The sequence below is a fragment of the Anabrus simplex genome, chromosome 2 (genome assembly GCF_040414725.1).
Source record: "Anabrus simplex isolate iqAnaSimp1 chromosome 2, ASM4041472v1, whole genome shotgun sequence".
NCBI lineage: Eukaryota > Metazoa > Arthropoda > Insecta > Orthoptera > Tettigoniidae > Anabrus > Anabrus simplex.
In genome coordinates, this window is record NC_090266.1 from 339,432,917 (window position 1) to 339,453,289 (window position 20,373).

General features: G+C 38.6%; 1 protein-coding gene across 4 annotated transcripts in view; it reads right to left on the reverse strand.

Annotated features, from left to right (window-relative positions):
* LOC136862810 (probable imidazolonepropionase) overlaps positions 1-20,373 on the reverse strand; it is an 80,535-nt gene that overhangs the window by 52,562 nt on the left and 7,600 nt on the right. For 2 of the 4 annotated variants that reach the window (XM_067139071.2, XM_067139070.2), the window contains exon 2: positions 478-649. In XM_067139071.2, the coding sequence (XP_066995172.2) occupies positions 478-649 (172 nt within the window). Of the gene's footprint in view, positions 1-477; positions 650-13,009; positions 13,127-13,227; positions 13,340-13,362; positions 13,414-20,373 lie in introns of those variants that run through there. The other 2 variants (XM_068225785.1, XM_068225786.1) reach the window with 2 other exon arrangements.

Below are 20,373 nucleotides of genomic sequence, written 5' to 3' on the forward strand. Positions count from 1 at the left end.
AAAAGTTACAAAAATGATAACAATAAAATAACTGTTATGAGTTTGATAAAGTAAAATAATGACATACCAATATCCAATAATAATAATAATAATAATAATAATAATAATAATAATAATAATAATAATAATAATAATGCATTCAGCAGTTAGGTAAGTGAGATTTGCAGTTTATATCAAAATCCAGTGAAGTATGATAAAGTTTGGCATTTTTGGGAAATTTAAATTTTGTGACACGGTGTATTTGTGACATAGAAAATCTTGGCATGTTGGGTTGAGTGATCCAGATGGCAAAGCACAGGCCTCCTTCACCCAAGCTGCAGGATTCAATCCCAGCTCACTCCAGTGGTATCCTGAGGTACTCAAATACAGAAGCCTTATGTTGGTACATTTACAGCAGAACTCTTGAAGGACAAAATTCTAATTTCTCAGTATCTCAAAAAACCATAAAAGTAGTTGGTGGGACATTCCCTTACTTACTTTCATAACAAACTCATTGACACGATCCCCGCTCCATACAGGGTGGGTATGTGTGTCAATGAAGCCAGGTAATATGCACATTCCTGATGCATCTACAACTTTTTCAAACATAGAATCACTCCATTTGCTCCTGATATCTGGATTACTCCCAATGGCAGCAATACGACCTTCACTGAAAAGAAAGATATGTAAACAACATAGAAACTTCACGAGAAGCTTTGTCATTATTGATAATAACATGTTTCAATTTCATCGAATCAGCATTGGATTCAGAGGAAAAAATGAGGCATCTTACAAGTTCTGATGCGTGTTTGAATTAGGTTCACAGACTGTTTTAGTTCAGCTGTCAAAAGAAGTGCCAATCACTTCACGACATCCTACATCTGAAACAATATCTATATATATATTAAATAACATGTCCTGACTGACTGACTGACTGACTGACTGACTGACTGACTGACTGACTGATTCATCATCACCGAGCCAAAACTAATGGATATAAAGAAATGAAACTTTGGGGATACATTTATATTAGGGTGCAGGTGCTCACGAAGGAGAATTTTAGGGTATTCCGGTGCTAAGGGGGTGAAAAAGGGGGTTAATTTTTAAAATGAGGATATCTATATCTCAAAAACTTAAATGTTTACAGACGTAAAAATTGGTATTTTGAATCTCCTTTAAAAATAAAGAAACACATACTTTTTTGTTTTTGGAAAATCCTATTAAGGGGGGTGAAAAAATGGGGGAAAAGGGGTTGAACACCTTTTATTAGGAGATTTATATCTCAAAAACTGAAGATGTTACAGACATGAAAATCTCCTCTGAAAATAAAGAAACACGTATTTTTGTGTTTATGGGTAATCCGATGAATAGGGGGTGAACAGGAGTGACAAACGGGGTGAATTTAAAAAAAAAGACTATATCTGCAAATTATCTCAGACAGGTAACATATTACAGATTTGAAAACTGGTATTTGGAATTTCCTGTAAAAGTAAAGAAACATAAATATTTTTCTCAGAAAATCCACTAAAGAGAAACTGAAAAATGGGGAGAATTTTTAAAATTAGCATATCTACAGTATATCTCAAAAACTTAACATGTTGCAGGCGTGAAAATTGGTATTTGGAATCTCCTTTAAAGATAAGGAAACACGTATTCTTTTGTTTTTGGAAAACCCCTTAGCGGAGGGGGGTGGGGGTGAAAGAATTGAAAAATTAGTTGAATTATCTGTATGAATATACATACATACATACTAAAAAATCTAAAAATGTTACAAACGTGAAAACTGGTGTTTGGAATCTCCTTTAAAAATAAAGAAACATGCAGTTTTTGGGGGGGATTCGAATCAAGTTGGTAGGAGGGGATGGAAACGGAGATGAATTTTTTTACGAGGGTACATTTATCTCAAAAACTGAAGATGTTAAAGTTGTGATAATTCGTATTTGGAAGCTCTTTTAAAGAAACGGGTACTGTTTATTTTTGGAAAATTCACCTTAAGTGGGGAGTGTGAAAGGAAGTGAAAAAAAATTAATTCTTTTTCTGGAGAAACTTATAACTCAAAACGGAAGGTTACAGATGTGGAAATTGGTATTTGGAATCTCCTTTAAAAATAAAGAAACACGCACTTTTGGGGAGGGGGAATCAACTTAACGGCTAGGAAGGGGGGGGGGGAAATGAGTTTAATTAAGTTTAAGAGGATACTTATATCTCAAAAAATGAAGAAGTTACAGACGTGAAAATTAATATTTAGAATCCCCTTTAAAAATAAAGAAACATGCTTTTTTTTTTTTTTTTTTTTTTTTAGAAAATCGACGTAGGGGGTGTGGGGTTGAAAATAATAAGGAGTTGAAATATGTATATGAGGATACTTTATCTTAAAAACTGAAGCTGCTACTGACCTGAAAGTTGGTATTTTGAATGTCCTCAAATAAAGAAACACGTATTTTTGTTTTTGGAAAGTACACTTAAGGCAGGAGAGGGGTGGAAAGAAGTGAAGAAGAAGAGGAAATTGAATTATTTTTAGTATACATTTATCTCAAAAACTGAAGGTGTTACAGACGTACAGACATGAAAACTGGTATTTGGAATCTCCTTTAAAAATAATGAAACACATATTTTTTTGTTTACGGATAATCCAGTGAAGGGGCTGAAAGGAATTGGAGAAGCGGGTGAATTTTTAACATTAGTACCAGTATATCTACATTATATGTCAAAAACTTAACATGTTAGAGACAAGAAACTTGGTATATGGAAAGTCCTTTAAAAATACAGGAACATGTACCTTTTTGTTTTCGGAGAAGGCACTTTACGGCGGGTGAAAAGAAGTGAATAATAGTTGAATTATTTTTATGAAGATACTTATATTTTAAAAACTGAAGATGTTACAGGCATGAAAATTGGTATTTGGAATCTCTTTTAAAAATAAAGAAACATGTATTTTTGTTTTTGGAGAATACACTTACAGTAGATGGGGGTGGGGGAAGGACTGATCAAGGGGTTGAATTCTTTTTATGGGGATGTTTATGTATATCTCAAAAACTGAAGATGTTATAGATGTGGGAATAGGTATAAGGAATCTCCTTTAAAAATATAGAAACATGTATTTATTTTTTCGACTTGAGAGAAGACTGTTTCTCACATGTACAGTTCTATGTCGCATGGTTGTTTAGCTCCAAAAGGTAATACCAAAAACATGGTTTACAAAGAATTTCTGGGGTAAATGAAACTCAATTTTTGGGTAAGTTTTTATACTTTAGGAATTTTCAGATAATGTCTTAGTACAATGCCGAGGAACGATTACTTTGATCAAATTACGAAATCCATGCGAGCGAAGCCACAGGTAATTGCTAGTTCCTAATATATCTTAATATTAGATTTCTTCTGTATGTTCTTTCATTCCATTTTTCTACCTAATGTTATGTTTGCTATCCTTGGTGCCTATAAATGTTTTCTACCAGACTCTTCCCTTCATCATCATAACTCCCAAACACCCTAATCATTTACAGTATTTTTCATCATTCTCCTGTAATGCCATATTCTAGATGCTTTACTCCTTCTATTGGTGTTCTACTGATCCACATTTCAATTCCATAGTAGGCTATTGTGCTTTCCAGGTAGAAACTAACCTGAAAACTGAAAGTAATAATAAACATGGGAAAAAGGGAGACCAAACCGTTTACAAAGAAAATTGTACTCTGCAAGTAAATGTCATTAAACAATGCATATTGCACAATGACCAATGTTGATGAAGCAAGGTAAATGGGTTCTAGCTTTCTTTGCAACATTAGGCAACTGAAGCAATTGGAAATATTTGAATTTTGAACTTCTAGGGGTCAGTAAATTCTGCTGATAACAGGAAGTAAATACCTCTTGCCATGTTACGATGCTTTGAACAAAGAAAAATAATCAAAATGGAAATGTAATCAAAAGAAATTGATGATGATGATGATGATGATGCTTGTTGTTTAAAGGGGCCTAATATCTGAGGTCATCAGCCCTCAAAAGAAATTAAGCATTTATTACAGCAGTCAACAAACAACAATGAAAGTATCCAAATGTGGTGCATCTAGAACAGCAATCAGAGCTAGTTTTACTATGAGATTTTATTCTGAAGAACTTTGGTAAAGAGAGAGTACATCACAAGCAGCATTCATTATGTATACCTACTTCTAAGAAACAAATGGAAATGATGGACCTCATATGTCTGTCTGTCTGTTAGGTCATCAGCCCAGAGGCTGGTTGGATCCTCAAATAGCACCACCAAAGGTTATGCGGTTATAAGGAAACCGCAAAAACCATGGCAGCACCAAAATGAGGCGTACTAGGCAAGCCGAGGAGTGAGGTAGTTTGCCATTGCTTTCCTCACTGGGTCAGAAAGTGCTATTGCAGCACGACTGACCCTATGAGCAACACCTTTCATAACACTCAGATGCACTAGCTGTGCTCTGAATGTCATTACTTAGCACCACCCATACCCCAGCAGCTTCCATATTGTCACAGCCATGGATGAGACTGGGACTTTGGTGAAAGCTACACTTTATTCTGGCCTGTGCCAAGAGATGGATACAAAAGTACTGTATCCATCAAGAAATGACAGCAGGCAACGGACCTCATATATCCAAGTATATTCAACAAAACTCCACTTAAGGGCCTGTACTAAGACTGTCAGACAAACAGCCAGATATGTAGGCTGCAGTTTTACAAGCTAGACATTCAATATTTTCTTACGTACTATCAACGGATTTTAACTACAGTATGTTATGTGGAAGGTGTAATAATAATAATAATAATAATAATAATAATAATAATAATAATAATAATAATAATAATAATAATAATAATAATAATAATTTATTAACGGTAATACCATTTTACACAACAGTAGAGAAGAATAAACAAAACAAAACACACTAAAAAGAAAGTTCAATGGAGTATAAGTAGAAAAATATGTCCAGATATATACACAGGTTATATTACAAGTAAGCACAGGAAAGTAATAGTCAATTCTGGAGATTATGTAAATGATTTCTAAATTTTGACAATGAGCAGTTAAATATATCAATATCCACTTTATCCACTTTATTTAGAGATCTTGACATTCATTCAATTGGCCCATTGAATGGGTAGTTAGTTCTATGCCAATTTGTAGACAATGTATTCTTGAACCTTGTGCGTCTGTCTGGTACATGTACGTTAACTTTTGCAAGGAGTTGTGGATAATTCACCAAGAAATGAAGCAATTTAGAAATGAAGAGTGTATCCAATAATTCACGGCGTTGTGACAGGCTATGCAGATTTAAGGACTGTTGTAGGGATGTATAGTGAGGAAAGCAATGGCAAACTACCTCACTCCTCATCTTGCCTAGTACGCCTTATTTTGGTGCTGCCATTGGTTTCTGGGGTTTCCTTATAACCTCATAACCTTTGGTGGTGCTATTTGAGGATGCAACCAGCCTCTGGGCTGATGACCTAACAGACAGTAGGGATGTATAATCAATATTATCATATGAGAATCCTGCTCTAAATGAATATAGACGAAGAAATTTATATTGTACTGAATCTAATCTATGGATAGAGGTCTGATGAGAAGGGTTCCACACAGGTGTACAGTATTCTAGTATAGGGTGTACCATAGTCACATACAGCAATCGATAGGTAGCTAAGTTTGAAAATTCTCTAGAATATCTAGTAATGCTACCCAATCTTTGAAATGCTTTCTTACAAATATTTTCAGTATGTTCATTAAACGATAGGTTATAACTGAATAAAACACCAAGGTCATGAACTTGTGAAACAGGAGTTAGAATGTTGTTACTACTAAATTTGTACTGAAATGATATTTTCTTCTAGTTTTTAAAAATGATATTATTTTACATTTCTCATGATTAAGTTTCAACCCATTTTGAATACAGTACTTTTCCAGATGATGTAAATCTTCTTGAAGTTTTAAACAATCAAGTGGACAATTAATTTGCATAAAATTTTTTGCATCATCAGCAAACTAAAGCAATTCAGAATTCTTACGTATATTTTTAATGTCATTTATGTAGAGAGTAAAAAGTAAGGGCGCAAGGTGAGACCCTTGAGGAACTCCACTGGTAACAATAATAGGCGCAGAAAAATGATTCCTTATTTTAACAATCTGCAGGCGATTTTTAAGATACGATTCAAACCATGAGAGGAGAGGCCCATTAATTCCATAGCCCGTTAGTTTTTGCAGCAAGATATCGTGGTCAACAGTGTCAAAAGCTTTTGAGAAGTCTGTATAAATGCAGTCCACTTGGGAGTGGTTCTCTGTTGCATCCAAGAGGAACTGATAGAATAAAAGAAGATTGCTACAGGTTGACCATCCTGAAAAGAATCCATGTTGCTCATCAGTGATGATGCTTCTAAAGATAGGTGTGATTTTGTCAAGAATTATTGAGTCAAACATTTTGGAAATATGAGAAGAAATTAGAACTGGTCTATATTGTTTTATGTCAGTTTTATCACCATTTTTGAAAACTGGACTAACAAATCCTTTCTTCCATTCCACTGGAAAAATGCCTTGGTGTAATGATAAGTTGAACAGATAAAGGAGTGCTTCACATAAAATAAATGAGCAGTACTTGAGCAGGTAAGTTGAAACACCATCAGGTCCTACAGTTTTCTTTAATTCCTGAGATATCAGTTTGTTGTAAATTTCTGCCTTACTAATGTTTATAACTGATAGATTGACAGAAAAAGGATAATCATATGACATACTACTACTATTCTGATAAGAAGAATAAACAGATGAAAAGTGGTTAACAAAAAGATTGACAATATTTTCTCCAGTATCTGCTGTAACTTCATTAAGATGCATTGTTGAAGGAATATTATAACATGACCTTTTAGAACTTAGATATTGCCAGAATTTCTGTCGATTGGAAGTAGTACTTCATTCACAGTTGGAGACATGCATTGTATAGCAAGATTTAGATTCAGACTTACATTCATTTCTTAATTTCGAGAAATGCTGATAATCACTATTGAGACCTGATATCTTGTATCACTTGTGTGCTTTCTTCTTTTCAATAATCAGTGACTTCAATTTGTGATTAAACCACTTTGGGAATTTGGAAGTCTTAAAATTCTGTATAGGGATGTAAAGTTCCATGCCATAATGTAGTACTAAATAGAAGGTTTCTACTGCTTTATCAATTGATACGTTTTAAAACATCACTTTCCACTGAACTGTGACAGATAATAATTTAGTCCATTATAGTCACCATTTAAAAAATCAAAATCAAAACTATCAGCAGGCAAGGAATTGTATAGCTCATTTATAGGTAAAGAAATCTCTAATGCTGGGTGGTGTCTGTTGAGGGGGACAATGCTTTCATTACTAGATTTTACTTCAATGGAACTGGAGTTACTGAAAACCAAATCAAGAAAGTGATTCAGAAAATTTGGGATAGCATTAAACTGATTTAAACAGAGATAAGAAAAAGTGTCTATAACTAAACTGGACTGCATAGTGTGGTTACCTTACTGACATAAGGCCAGAAGATGTTTCTTCATTTACTATCCAATTAAGATGTGGTAGATTGTATTCAAAGACAATGAGCAATAAATGGTTGTAAAGATTTGACATAATTTTTTCAACAGCACTGCAATGTTCAAAATATTTTTGGACAGGAGACTTGGGTGGAATGTATACAGCACCAATGATTAATTTTGTGGTGTTAAGAGTCAGGGACACAAACAACTGTTCAACTGTGTTAATGCACAGTATCAGAGTAGGTTTAAACCTCTTGCTAAAACAGATCATTACCACCCCCCCCCCATGGGATGCCTTCATACTCGTTAATGAAGACCTATCACATCTGAAAATTGAATACATTTCTAGTCCGAGTTCCACATTACTAATTTCATCATTTAAGTTTGTTTCGGTTAATACCATGAAGTCATAGTCAGCTAAATATGAAGAAATTTTAAGTTCAGTTAGTTTGCTTCGAAGTCCATTTACATTTTTTATTGATTTTTTTATTGATGTCTTTGGTGCTTCTTAGTATTGTGTATCTGACCTCTGTAAAGTGATTTGTGTAGCAACATTTTTAATGCATTGGCAATAAAGATACTAAAAATGTAGTGAAATTTAACGTGGTGGTATGCCTGTTCTCAGGTGTTTTTATTTGTTTAGCGCTGTTCATTTTTAAATCATAGGCCTATTACCAGGGCTAATGGTCTAATGTGTTAACAACTTAGTGTCAACTTATCCAGTGCACAGTCATAATATGACGTGAATACAGAACAAAGAAATCATCTTCATATTTTTGGATTTGGAAAAAGCGTATGATACAGTTGAGAGAAAACATGTATGGGAATGCCAACTGAAAAGAAGTGTACCAAAATCAATAATTAACAAGATAAAAATCTTGTATCGTGAGAGTAAAAGCTGTGTACAAGTGGGGAGTGGTGACTCTGAAACATTTTATACAAAAAAAAAAAGGTCTCGAGCAAGGAAGTGCACTGTTGCCATTATTGTTTATTATATTGATGGATGAAATCATAAAATTGTAAAACAGAGTGTCAGTAGTGATGAAGTGAATGCTTTGGTATTTGCAGATGATGTGGTGATTTGGGGAAAGGGAGAAAAGGAAGTACTGTACAAAGGAGACTGAATATTTGGAATGAAAATCTGAAGGAGTATGGAATGGTAATTAGTAAAAAGAAAACTGTAGTCATGCACTGTGGAAAAGAGAAAAAAGAGAAGCCAAGTGAACATAGATGGAGAACGGTTAGAGAATGTAGAACAGTTTATATATGTGGCTAGCATTATTAATGGAAGTAATGAAATCAACCCTGAAATTGATAACAGACTAAGTAAAGGTACAATATTTTATTATCAAGTCATAGAGCTTTATGGGATGACAAAGTACCCAAGAGAATGAAATTAACATTATATAAACAGTATTTCATACCAATTGTAACATACGGACTAGAAATGCTGCCAACTAATAAGAAACAAGGTAGTAAGATCCAGGCAGTAGAAATGAAATTTTTAAGAACATCGGTTAAAAAGACAAGAAGAGATAGAATTCAAAATATTAAAATCAGAGAAGAGCTAAATATAGAACTGTTAGTACAGAACATACAGAAAGCAAGACTGAGATGGTTCGGACATGTAAAAAGAATGGGAAAGGAACGGGTAGCAAGAAGGGAATTGGAAAGAGAAGTTAAGGGAAAGAGACTAGTTGGAACACCGAGAAGAAGGTGGATGGATCAGATTTGGAAGGACATTAGAGAAGCTGGATTGGATTTGCAGAAGTAATGGAGCAGGAAAATTGGAAGGACAGGAAGGAGTGGAGGAGGCTTGTTAACCACACCCGGGCGACTGGAGTTGATGTTTAAGCACACACCTATTTTATCATAATGTAAATCTAAATGAATGAAAATTTTAGTCATGTTTTGCAATTTTCCGTACATTAATTTTAAGCCAGTGTTATTTCTAGACAGCTGAAGATGACCTAATGAGGCCAAAACATGTATTGTTGTTTTAATATGTTTTTAAAATTTTAAATTGTGAATAAATTTTGAATGTGTTGACTAGGTGGAATAATTATAAGAGTTTTTTCAACTTATATGTTGAGAACAATTTATTATTTTGGATCTCTTCCTCCTTATCTTTCCTTATGCGAATACCATTAATTTCTAACACATCCAGATGCACCCTCTTTGCCGACTCCCCCCCCCCCCCCAAACTTGGTAGGTTTGATCCTAGCTCAGTCCGGTGGTTTTGAAGGTGCTCAAATACATCAGCCTTATGTCTGTAGATTTACTAGCACGTAAAAGAACTCCTGTGGAACTAAATTCCGGCACCTCAGTGTCTCCGAAAACCGTAAAAAGAAAGTAGTTAGTGGGACGTAAAGCAAATTATTATTATTATTATTATTATTATTATTATTATTATTATTATTATTATTATTATTATTATTATTTATTATTAAAGAATGGATGGTGAATCACAGATTACTTCTGGCAGATCATAAAACAGAGATTGACCTCTGACAAGAAAAAAAGTATTACGACCAAGCCGCTTAGTCTATTTCCCTCGTGGTTCTTCCTCCCATCTTTGCTGCCATCATTCCATTCGTTGGCTGTAAGTCAGCTTCTTGGCACGTTTCTTTCCTAACTCTCCTAGAGTACGCCAGGCTTCCTGTCTCTCTAAGGCAAGCAAGTCAATGGAATGATGGCAGCAAAGATGGGAGGAAGAACCACGAGGGAAATAGACTAAGCGGCTTATACCATGTTTTGTAAACAGGCTGGTACGCGCATATCGTGAAGTTAACTATTACCTACCTTATGCAGCTCTTGATAGGTCATTGATATTTTTGAAAATTTCTACACAGAATATGCAGAACAAGCAATCCAGTCTGCATTCATTGCAATGATGCTGACAATGTACTTCACACCTTTCTTGCATGTGAGCATTGGTCTACATAAAGAAGGTGTTTAGAAGTTGAGCAAGAAGAACTAACACCAGAATCTGTTGTTCTATTGATGTTACGGAACCAAGAATGTTGGTATCAGATAGATGTTTATGCAGAAAGTATCCTATGACAGAGAAAGAGGGATGTGGATGCTCACGAACGCCAGTAAAGGGGAATCTAAGGTAGAAGCAGTCTGAGAGGATACAAACAATGCCGCACTGAAGAAATGCGAGAGCGGTTCCGCGGTGGGGATACACGTGGGAAAAGGGTGTGTGGTTTTTGGTGCATAAGAATCCCATACACTTGTGGAGCGCGAACCCTTCACAAGTGCCTCGTGCAAGATTTTCCACACTCCCTTGTTTAAAAAATATTTATTATTATTATTATTATTATTATTATTATTATTATTATTAAAGGTCATGATAGCGTGTTACTGTCGAGTGTGGTAAACGAGAAATTTGTTAGGATGAGATGGATGAGGAGGTACTCTCAGGACGTGCGCTTAAAGACGAATGATCTAGATGATGGTGATAATAATAATAATAATAATAATAATAATAATAATAATAATAATAATAATAATAATAATAATAATAATAATGTCCGCCTCTGTGGTGTGGTGGTTAGTGTGATTAGCTGCCACCCCCAGAGGCCTGGGTTTGACTCCGGCTCTGCCACGGAATTTGAAAAGTGGTACGAGGGCTGGAACGGGGTCCACTCAGCCTCGGGAGGTCAAATGAGTGGAGTTGGGTTCGATTCCCACCTCAGCCATCCTGGAAGTGGTTTTCTGTGGTTTCCCACTTCTCTTCCAGGAAAATGCTGGGATGGTACCTAACTTAAGGCCACAGCCGCTTTCTTCCCTCTTCCTTGTCTATCCCTTCCAACCTTCCCATCCCCCACAAGGCCCCTGTTCAGCATAACAGATGAGGCCGCCTGGGCGAGGTACTGGTCATTTTCCCCAGTTGTATCCCCTGACCCAATGTCTCACGCTCCAGGACACTGCCCTTGAGGCGGTAGAGATGGGATCCCTCGCTGAGTCCGAGGGAAAAACCAACCCTGGAGGATAAGCAGATTAAGAAAGAAATAATAATAATAATAATACACTTACAGTCTATAGCAATTATCGAGGGGAATGGCAGCGTGTCATAGCACACTGCGGCTATGGAGCCAAGCTCTGCATTCGAGCGTCGTGTGAATTCGAACCCCACCGTTGGCTGTCCGGCAAACGTTTTTCTGTGGTTTCCCATTTTTTACTCAAAGCAAATACCGGGACAGTTCCTAATCATAGGCCACAGCCGATTCCTTCCACCTGCTTTCCCAGTTTCATTCACCATCATTCATTCCATCTTCATTAGTTCCTCAACTGAGGTTGCTGTCAGCAAGGGCATCCGGCCGTAAAAACATGCCATATACTTTAATCTCCCATCATCCCCGACGCCGTATCAGGAAACGGTACTAAAGAAATACATACTTAAAATCTATAGCAACTGAAGAGATTTTAAGTAAATGTTAGGGCCTATTTTTAGTTTAATTATACTACAATAATAATAATAATAATAATAATAATCCTGCTGCTTGGGCGAATGGTCAGCGTACTGTCCCTCGGTTCAGAGGGCCCCGGGTACGATTTCCGGCCGGGCGGGAGATTTTTTGTTGTTGTTGTTGCTAGTAGTTTATCGTCGCACTAAGACATCGAAAATTTTCGACGACGTAAGGATGGGAAAGGACTGGGGCTGGAAAGGTAGTGGCCGCTGCTTTAATTAAGGTACAGTCTGCTTTTAAAATGGGAAGCCACAAAAAACCGTCTTCAGGCTTGTCAACGGTGGTAGGCGGGCCTCTTAGACGGTGACGCCGTCTCTCAGGCCGGGAGATTTGTTAGGGTGAAGGAGATGCTCGGAGAAGGCGAGGGGGTTGGCGGCCGTGGTCTATACTAGGAACTGTCCCGGCATTCGCCTTAGTGCTGGAGAATGGAAAACCACGGAAAACCATTTTCAGTACAGCCGTCGGTTGGGGCCAGCCGTGAGGTCCAGCCCTGTCCCGTCTCCCGAATGCAGAAGCGTAGAGCCACGGTAGAGCCTCCTCTGCTCGGTTGGCCGATCAGAGTGCAGAGCTGTTGGACCACGGACCAGCTGTGGCCACTTGCGGGCCGAGGCCCAAGCTGCATGAATGCGGATATCCGCGGGTGCAAACTGTATGGCAGTGCGGATAATTTTGCTGATAATTTCTAATTACCTCGTAATTATATTTATTGATTTTCACTCAGGTATACTCTAGAAATCTCGACAAATGAGTCTTTCATACATTTCGTGCAGTTATTTTTGCTTGTAGTGAGGCGACACTTGACATTGGTATGGGAAAATGGTGATATATAAAGAGCCTTGAGACCATAAAGCCGTAAATGTGACCTTAGTCTGACTCCTGCCCGCAATTACTAGAAGGAAGGAACAAATGTTCCGAAAGAGAACCGCTCAACATGTCGGTAGCTGTCGCAAGAGGAAATTCCTCATAAACCTGTGATCGTAGGGGGGATAGGTTTCAGGCCTGTTGTATTGTGTTAACAGATATATATGTTGCAATACCTTGGGTGCCATATACCCATGGAAGGAAACCTATTTTCTTCATCTTCCATATTATAATTTGGTTTACCGACAGGACCTGGCTTCTTCTGGTATATTCGTCTCTTGATCGACTTCACCCTATAAAATGTAAACATTAGGCATATTGCATCATTGCCCGAATGCGGAGAAAATTGGATGTAATCCAAAGTGCAGGAAAAGAGAACAACACATTAAGTTACCAAATGAAGTCAGTGATGAGGTCAGGTTATTAATTGTACCGGTGGATGACAGATTTTTTACGACCCTTTTCAAACTATGCTAAACACGGACACTTATTGAATACATAACCACACTTTACTTGTCATCATCATTACATCTAAAGAATATCGCATAAATAGCGTGCAGCTTCCACATTCCAAAGAAGCTCCTCTTCTTTCTTCTCCATCTACCTATAAAGATGCCATCAATTAAAAAACATCGAGATGTCATAATGATCGACTTCACCCCACCTGATCGACTTCACCCCATTGTACGGTAATCAAATAGTTGCAATATCCGCGCATAACCGTTCGCGGATGCGGACAATGTTTTGTATATCCGCGCAGGGCTCTAGCAATGGTGTATGATACAATCAATATGTCCACAGACGTGGGTTCTGAGCTGAATCTATCTTCCCTGTTAAACCAATTGGCTGGAGTTGAAGTTAGATTGAAGCTGTTGTTAAGAGTCGTCATGCTACTTCATACAGATCTTGCCGCCCTTGAAGCTGTTTACGAACTCTCTTTTTGGCCTAGTGTCAAGTCGAAGGAGAGTGAAGTGGAAATTCCTGATAAATAACGGAATTTAATTTTGGGAACGAGTAACGTTTTGTCTCTCTCATACTACTTTATATTTTTCATTTTACAATAGTTTCTAGTTCGTTATCTAATCAGACGCTTCTTCTAAAATTATTTATTTCTAGCGATTCATCATCATCATCATCATCTGTTTACCCTCCAGGTTCGGTTTTTCCCTCGGACTTAGCGAGGGATCCCACCTCTACCGCCTCAAGGGCAGTGTCCTGGAGCTTCAGACTCTTGGTCGGGGGATACAACTGGGGAGTATGACCAGTACCTCGCCCAGGCGGCCTCACCTGCTATGCTGAACAGGGGCCTTGTGGAGGGATGGGAAGATTGGAAGGGATAGGCAAGGAAGAGGGAAGGAAGCGGCCGTGGCCTTAAGTTAGGTACCATCCCGGCATTCGCCTGGAGGAGAAGTGGGAAACCACGGAAAACCACTTCCAGGATGGCTGAGGAGGGAATCGAACCCACCTCTACTCAGTTGACCTCCCGAGGCTGAGTGGACCCCGTTCCAGCCCTCGTACCACTTTTCAAATTTCGTGGCAGAGCCGGGAATCGAACCCGGACCTCCGGGGGTGGCAGCTAATCACGCTAACCACTACACCACAGAGGTTATGTCTCAAAACTTACGAGTCCCAAAACTCACGGACTAAAATTAGTAACAAATAGTCTCAGAACTCACGAACACAAACTGGTCGCTAAAGTGAACATTCTAATGAGTCCCAAAACTCACGAATACAAAATGGTCACTAAAGTAAACATTCTAATGAGTCTCAAAATTCACGACTCCGGACAGCAGGTGCTTGCGATGACCGCAGGAGGGACGAGCTGCGCGATGAATCACGCTTCCCTTCAACCCATGTTTTTCCACCGACTTTTAGAATGGCATTTCCCGTGTACTATTAACAGGAATTATCATCCTACCAAAGATCAAATTCCCCAAGTGTAACACTGATCTTTATTCAGTTATTTTGCTTGGTGCCATCGAACAGTGCACAACATGCAATTCATTTCTTCACAAAAGGGTAAAATAAATTTAGTGTACAATGGTTATAGGTTTTACAAGCAACGAGAGAACAAGTCGGGCGAAACAGTATGGTTTTGCTATAAAAGACTGTCATACGCGTGTGCCGGTAAAGTGATAACTGCAAGTGACAATAGTGTTTTTAGTGAAACAGTCCACCAGTGTGTACCTGATGAAGCAAGCCTCGATGTGTACAAAGCAGTCAGCCAGGCCAAGAAACGAGTTCGCGAAGAGCATGGAACATCAGTTACACAGGTAAGTTAAACATTTTTTTTTACAAGTTGGTTACGTCGCACCGACACAGATAGGTCTTATGGCGATGATAGAATAGGGAAGGACAAGGAGTGGGAAGGAAGCGGCTGTGGCCTTAATTAGGGTAAAGCCCCAGCATTTGCCTGGTCTGAAAATGGGAAACCACGGAAAACCATCTTCAGGGCTGCCGACAGAGGGGTTCGAACCCAGTTGCTTGCCCCTGAACTCGCGGCCAACTCACTCGTTTTTATTTTTGAGGAGTCCGCAGACGAAATTAAAGACCGTTAAAAATCGCGCGCGTGTCTGCTCGTGCATTGTAGCTAACAGCCTGTTATCTGTGTCGTTTCAATAGAAATTGAGCCGATGACCTAGGTGTTAGGCCCTTTCAAACAACAAGCATTAATAGAAATGGTTTATAAATTATATTTGTTCCGAGTAAGTGAGTACTTAAGACATATTGGTACTATTGGTTATTACTAATAAGTTAGGTACAAGAAGGTTAGGATAATATTTTTTGTTACAGGTCTACACAGAAGAATTTGAATCCTTGCAGCAAAGAGGATATGAATTTATCACCAGGGTACCTCAATTTTCCAGTGTAAAGTCATCACTCTACAGGCACCGAAATAAAGCCCAGGGAGTCCAAAAAGAGCCAAAACATCGAAACAACATTAATTTAGATGAAGACACTCTACGCATGACCGATGGCAGTACATTTCTTCTTACAGGCAACAGGAATGGAGAAAGAATATTAGTATTTTCAAGAGCAAAGGGAAGAGAATGTCTCAAAGCGCATAGGACATTTCTAATGGATGGTACTTTCAAAAGTTGTAGCAGCCAGTTTTCACAGCTAGGGCCTATATACAATACATGCTGATCTTGGAAGCACCAGCGAGGAAACAAACATAACACCTGTCATATTTGCTCTTCTCCCTAATGAGACCACGGGAACATACGCTAGATTATTTAATATCATAAAACATGAGAACCCAGAATGGAACCCAAATGAAATAAACGTCGACTTTGAGGCAGCCGCTATCAAAGCAATAAAAGAAGTATTTCCTTCTATCAAAGTGCAAGGATGCTTCTTCCATTTATGTCAAAGTCTCTGGCGAAAGGTTCAGGAAGTCGGCCTCACTGAAGCCTACAAAACGAATCAGGAAGTCCGACAAACAATTACAATGTGTGCTGCACTTGCCTTCCTGCCGCCTGAGGATGTAGACGAGGGGTGGATCTACATTCATAGTAACGCCCCCGAAGACCAAATGTTGACGATATTTTTTGACTATTTTGTCGATCATTGGCTACAAAATCCACTAGTTCCAGTGGAAACGTGGAACTGCTGTAACAGAAGACACAGAACAAACAATTCTGTGGAGGGGTGGAATCACCAAATAAACAATGTTCTGGGAAGACCTCACCCTCGAATAAAAGACTTAATAAAAGGGCTTAAGCAAGAAGCTGAGAAATCAGATAAGAAGATTATGAGGATTGAGTTGAACGTAGAGGGTTTAAAAAGAAGAAAGAAATACTACCAACTTGATAAGAGGATCGAACGAAACACAAAAACATATGAGGAGACAAGAGATGTAGGTGCATTTCTGAGAGTCACTTCCTTCATCCTTAAGATGGGTTAGACAGAAAGTAAATCTTTTCTTGTTAAATTAATCATGTAAATATGTAGATAAAAGTAATGGAAATAGTGAAAAAAGACCAATTTAACCAAATTAAGCATACTAAACCAATTGACAGAAATATATAAATAGTAAAAAAAATATATAAACATACATAAAAATAAAATGCATTGAAAAAGACAAAGCTTTACAGCGGCTTCATTTGAAAGGCCGAGTGCGGTTATCCGCTCGGGTCCATGGCGTCCGTGGGTTTCTCAACCCCCTGTCGCGTATACTTTGTATGAGGCTACACGACAGGCCCACCTCTTGATGAGATAGGTGCCAATTACAAGAGGGCACGCAGTTCCGGCTGGCGCTAACAATGAACCTTGTCACACAATTCAGATTAATTTTTCAAATATCTACAGTCGTTATGTGGATAGGTGGTAGTGACTGAAAAATCGAATACAAATTATTCGCTTATTCGATTATTTAATTTTATTCTATTAACCCATTTGCTTAATTTTTCGTTTATTCAATTACAGTATTTCTTCGATTCGATTATTTTTTTCGATTATTCATTTGAAATTCCATTCGAATGACTGGGGCAAATAGATAGTGACCGCTTTCGAAATAATGGCACGAAAAGTAATCCTAACGTCATCAACTCATCAATCTCATCACAGGGAAATTAAAATCACCTATCTCCACACCCTTACAGGAAGTGCACGGGTAGGACGAACGGTCTCTGATAAGCTTTCCGAGAATAAAGCGAACTCATGCTGCTCACGTATGAATGAGTCGTGCACTCAGATGCCATTGCATAAAATGCAAAGATTAATATATTGCATCACGCGCCCACGCGGTTACGCGAAGTGCAATGCTATAGTATTGGCTACTTGGCTCACCAAATTTCTCAAGTCGTAAATTACAATGCGTCAGAATTTTCTATAAAATATGGCGAAGTCGTTGGTCGCTATCTTTGAAATGATTTCGCTAAATGACTTCAAAGAGACTCCAGATCGATGATGATGGTGATATTTAGTGATTGGTTCTTTCCCACGCCAAGAAAAAGTGTAAATGGTCAATACAAATCAGTAAGGGTTGAAAACAATGAATGTTGGTGGTGGTACTGTAAAATGAAATGGTGTATGGCTTTTAGTGCCGGGAGTGTTCGGCTCGCCAGGTGCAAGCCTTTTGATTCAACGCCCGTAGGCGACCTGCGCGTCGTAATGAGGATGAACTAATGATGAATACAACACATACACCCAGTCCCCGTGCCAGCGGAATTAACCAATGATGGTTAAAATTCTTGACCCTTCCGGGAATCGAACCCGGGACCTCTGTGACCAAAGGCCAGCACGGTAACCATTTAGCCATGGAGCCGGACTTGGTGGTGGTTATTACTGTTTTAACGGGAAACCTAATACCGTCGGGGTTCGGAAAAGAACAAGAGTTGACTAAGGATAGATGAAAGCAAGTAGACTGCCACAAGTGGGTGGAAGCAATGCCCGGATTCAGCAAAGGGCCCCGAGGTCGCCAACCCACGTTCTGTTGCTCAATCAGTCAATCAATCAACCAATCACTACTGATATGCATTTAGAGCAGTCACCCAGGTAGCAGATTGCCTATCAGTTGTTTATCTAGTCTTCTCTTAAATAATTTAAGAGCTCCTGAGGCACCTTTTTAGTCGCCTTTTACGACAAACAGGGGGTACTGTGGATGTTATTCTGCCTCCCCAACACACAGGGGTAAAATAATGGGTGGTGAATGAAAGAGACAGAGGTGTATAATTATTATTTAAAAAAAAGATATTTTGCTGTTGTCTTAAAGCTAATATAATATATTTTTTCCCTTTCACATAAATTTATAATAATGGCGTGTGGCCTCCGGGGAGGTCTGCTGCAGGTCTTTAGAGTTGACGCCGTACAGGCGATCTGCACGTCTGTGAGGATGAGGCCCTACCTAAGGTGAAGTCTAATGCTTAAGACGGCACGAACCCCCAGTCCCCGAGCCATAGGAATTAACTAATGAAAGTTAAAATCTTCTACCCGACCAGAAACCGAACCAGGGACCCCCTGGACCAAAGGCCAGCATGCTAACTATTCATGAATAAAGCCGGACGACATCAAATTAAAGTAGGTATATTGCCCGCTGTCAGTAAAAAGAAACTGTCAGTTGGTAGTACTGGGGCTTAGATCCATTATGCGACCAAGGCGGCATTTACTTCAATAAGGAATTTTATTTAGAGATATACATCAAGACAGTTAATTCACTCATTTAGTTTCAACATTTGGAGATTAATTTGGAAAAAAGGCGTGTTTCTATTTTTCGTAAGAGTTCATCTATTCGCTTATTTCAGTCGTTTATCTACCCGACACACTTAAAGAGAAAATTTTATTCATGGCGCATATAACTGAATGATATTTGAAACTCATTCCATTATTTGATTTGATTATTCATTCGATTATTAAAAAATCGGATAGAAGTTATTGGATTATTAAAAGTATTCCATTATCCCATCACTAATAGAGTGGACATTTATCCATTCAAAGAAAAACTGGCCCTGCTCGTGAGTTTTGAGACTGGCCCAGGTAGAGAAACCTGTTCCTACTAATCCTCTTCCTGGAATTCGTGAGTTTTGAGACTCGTGAGTTTTGAAACTCGTGAGTTTTGGGACGACACGACCACAGAGGCGGTCTTTCTAGCGATTACTGGCTTAAATAGATAAGCCTCTGTTGACCGACTGGGGCATTTAACAAAATACTGTATGTTACGGCCGCCTCCTTCCCGTTCTTACCCTGACATAATCACACACCCACACACCTGTAGACATCGCAGTAACACGAGGTAGTTGACCTCTGTGTCTTAAGACCTATACAAACGATAATGATGATGATTGTTATTTAAAGGGGCCTAACATCTAGATCATCGGACCCTGAGAAGTAACAACACCAATTTACTGGCTCCGGGGCACTTTCAGGGTCGGTTTACTTTTTTAATTAGTTGCAGCTTGTCCTTTGCACACTCTAATTTATAGTCACCAAAGATAGTACTACTGTATTTGTAGTCACTATTCATATTGATCGTCTATATATTCCATAATTTTACAATCCAGAAAGTTCTGATTAGTTGTTTTAGACTTAATTAATTTCGTGTGGCTATTTCTAGCCGAGTGCAGCCCTTGTAAGGCAGACCCTCCGATGAGGGTGGGCGGCATCTGCCATATGTAGGAAACTGCGTGTTATTGTTGGTGGAGGATAGTGTTGTGTGTGGTGTGTGAGTTGCAGGGATGTTGGGGACAGCACAAACACCCAGCCCCCGGGCCATTGGAATTAACCAATGAAGGTTAAAATCCCCGACCAGGCCGGGAATCGAACCCGGGACCCTCTGAACCGAAGGCCACTACGCTGACTATCCAGCCAACGAGTCGGACTGTTTCAGACTGAAGTGCAGTGACAGAAAATCAGACAGAGTTCTCTCTTGTTGAGGAGAAGTGTGTTCCTACAGTAGGATGTTGTCACACCTCTGGTACCTTGTTGACTCTTTCACTCTCTCATTTCAGGAGAACGGATTGGCAAATTATTAAGAGACTTTCACCAAAATTTCATGTTATGTTCGTTATAGTCTAACCAAGGTGACTGTGGTTCGAATTCT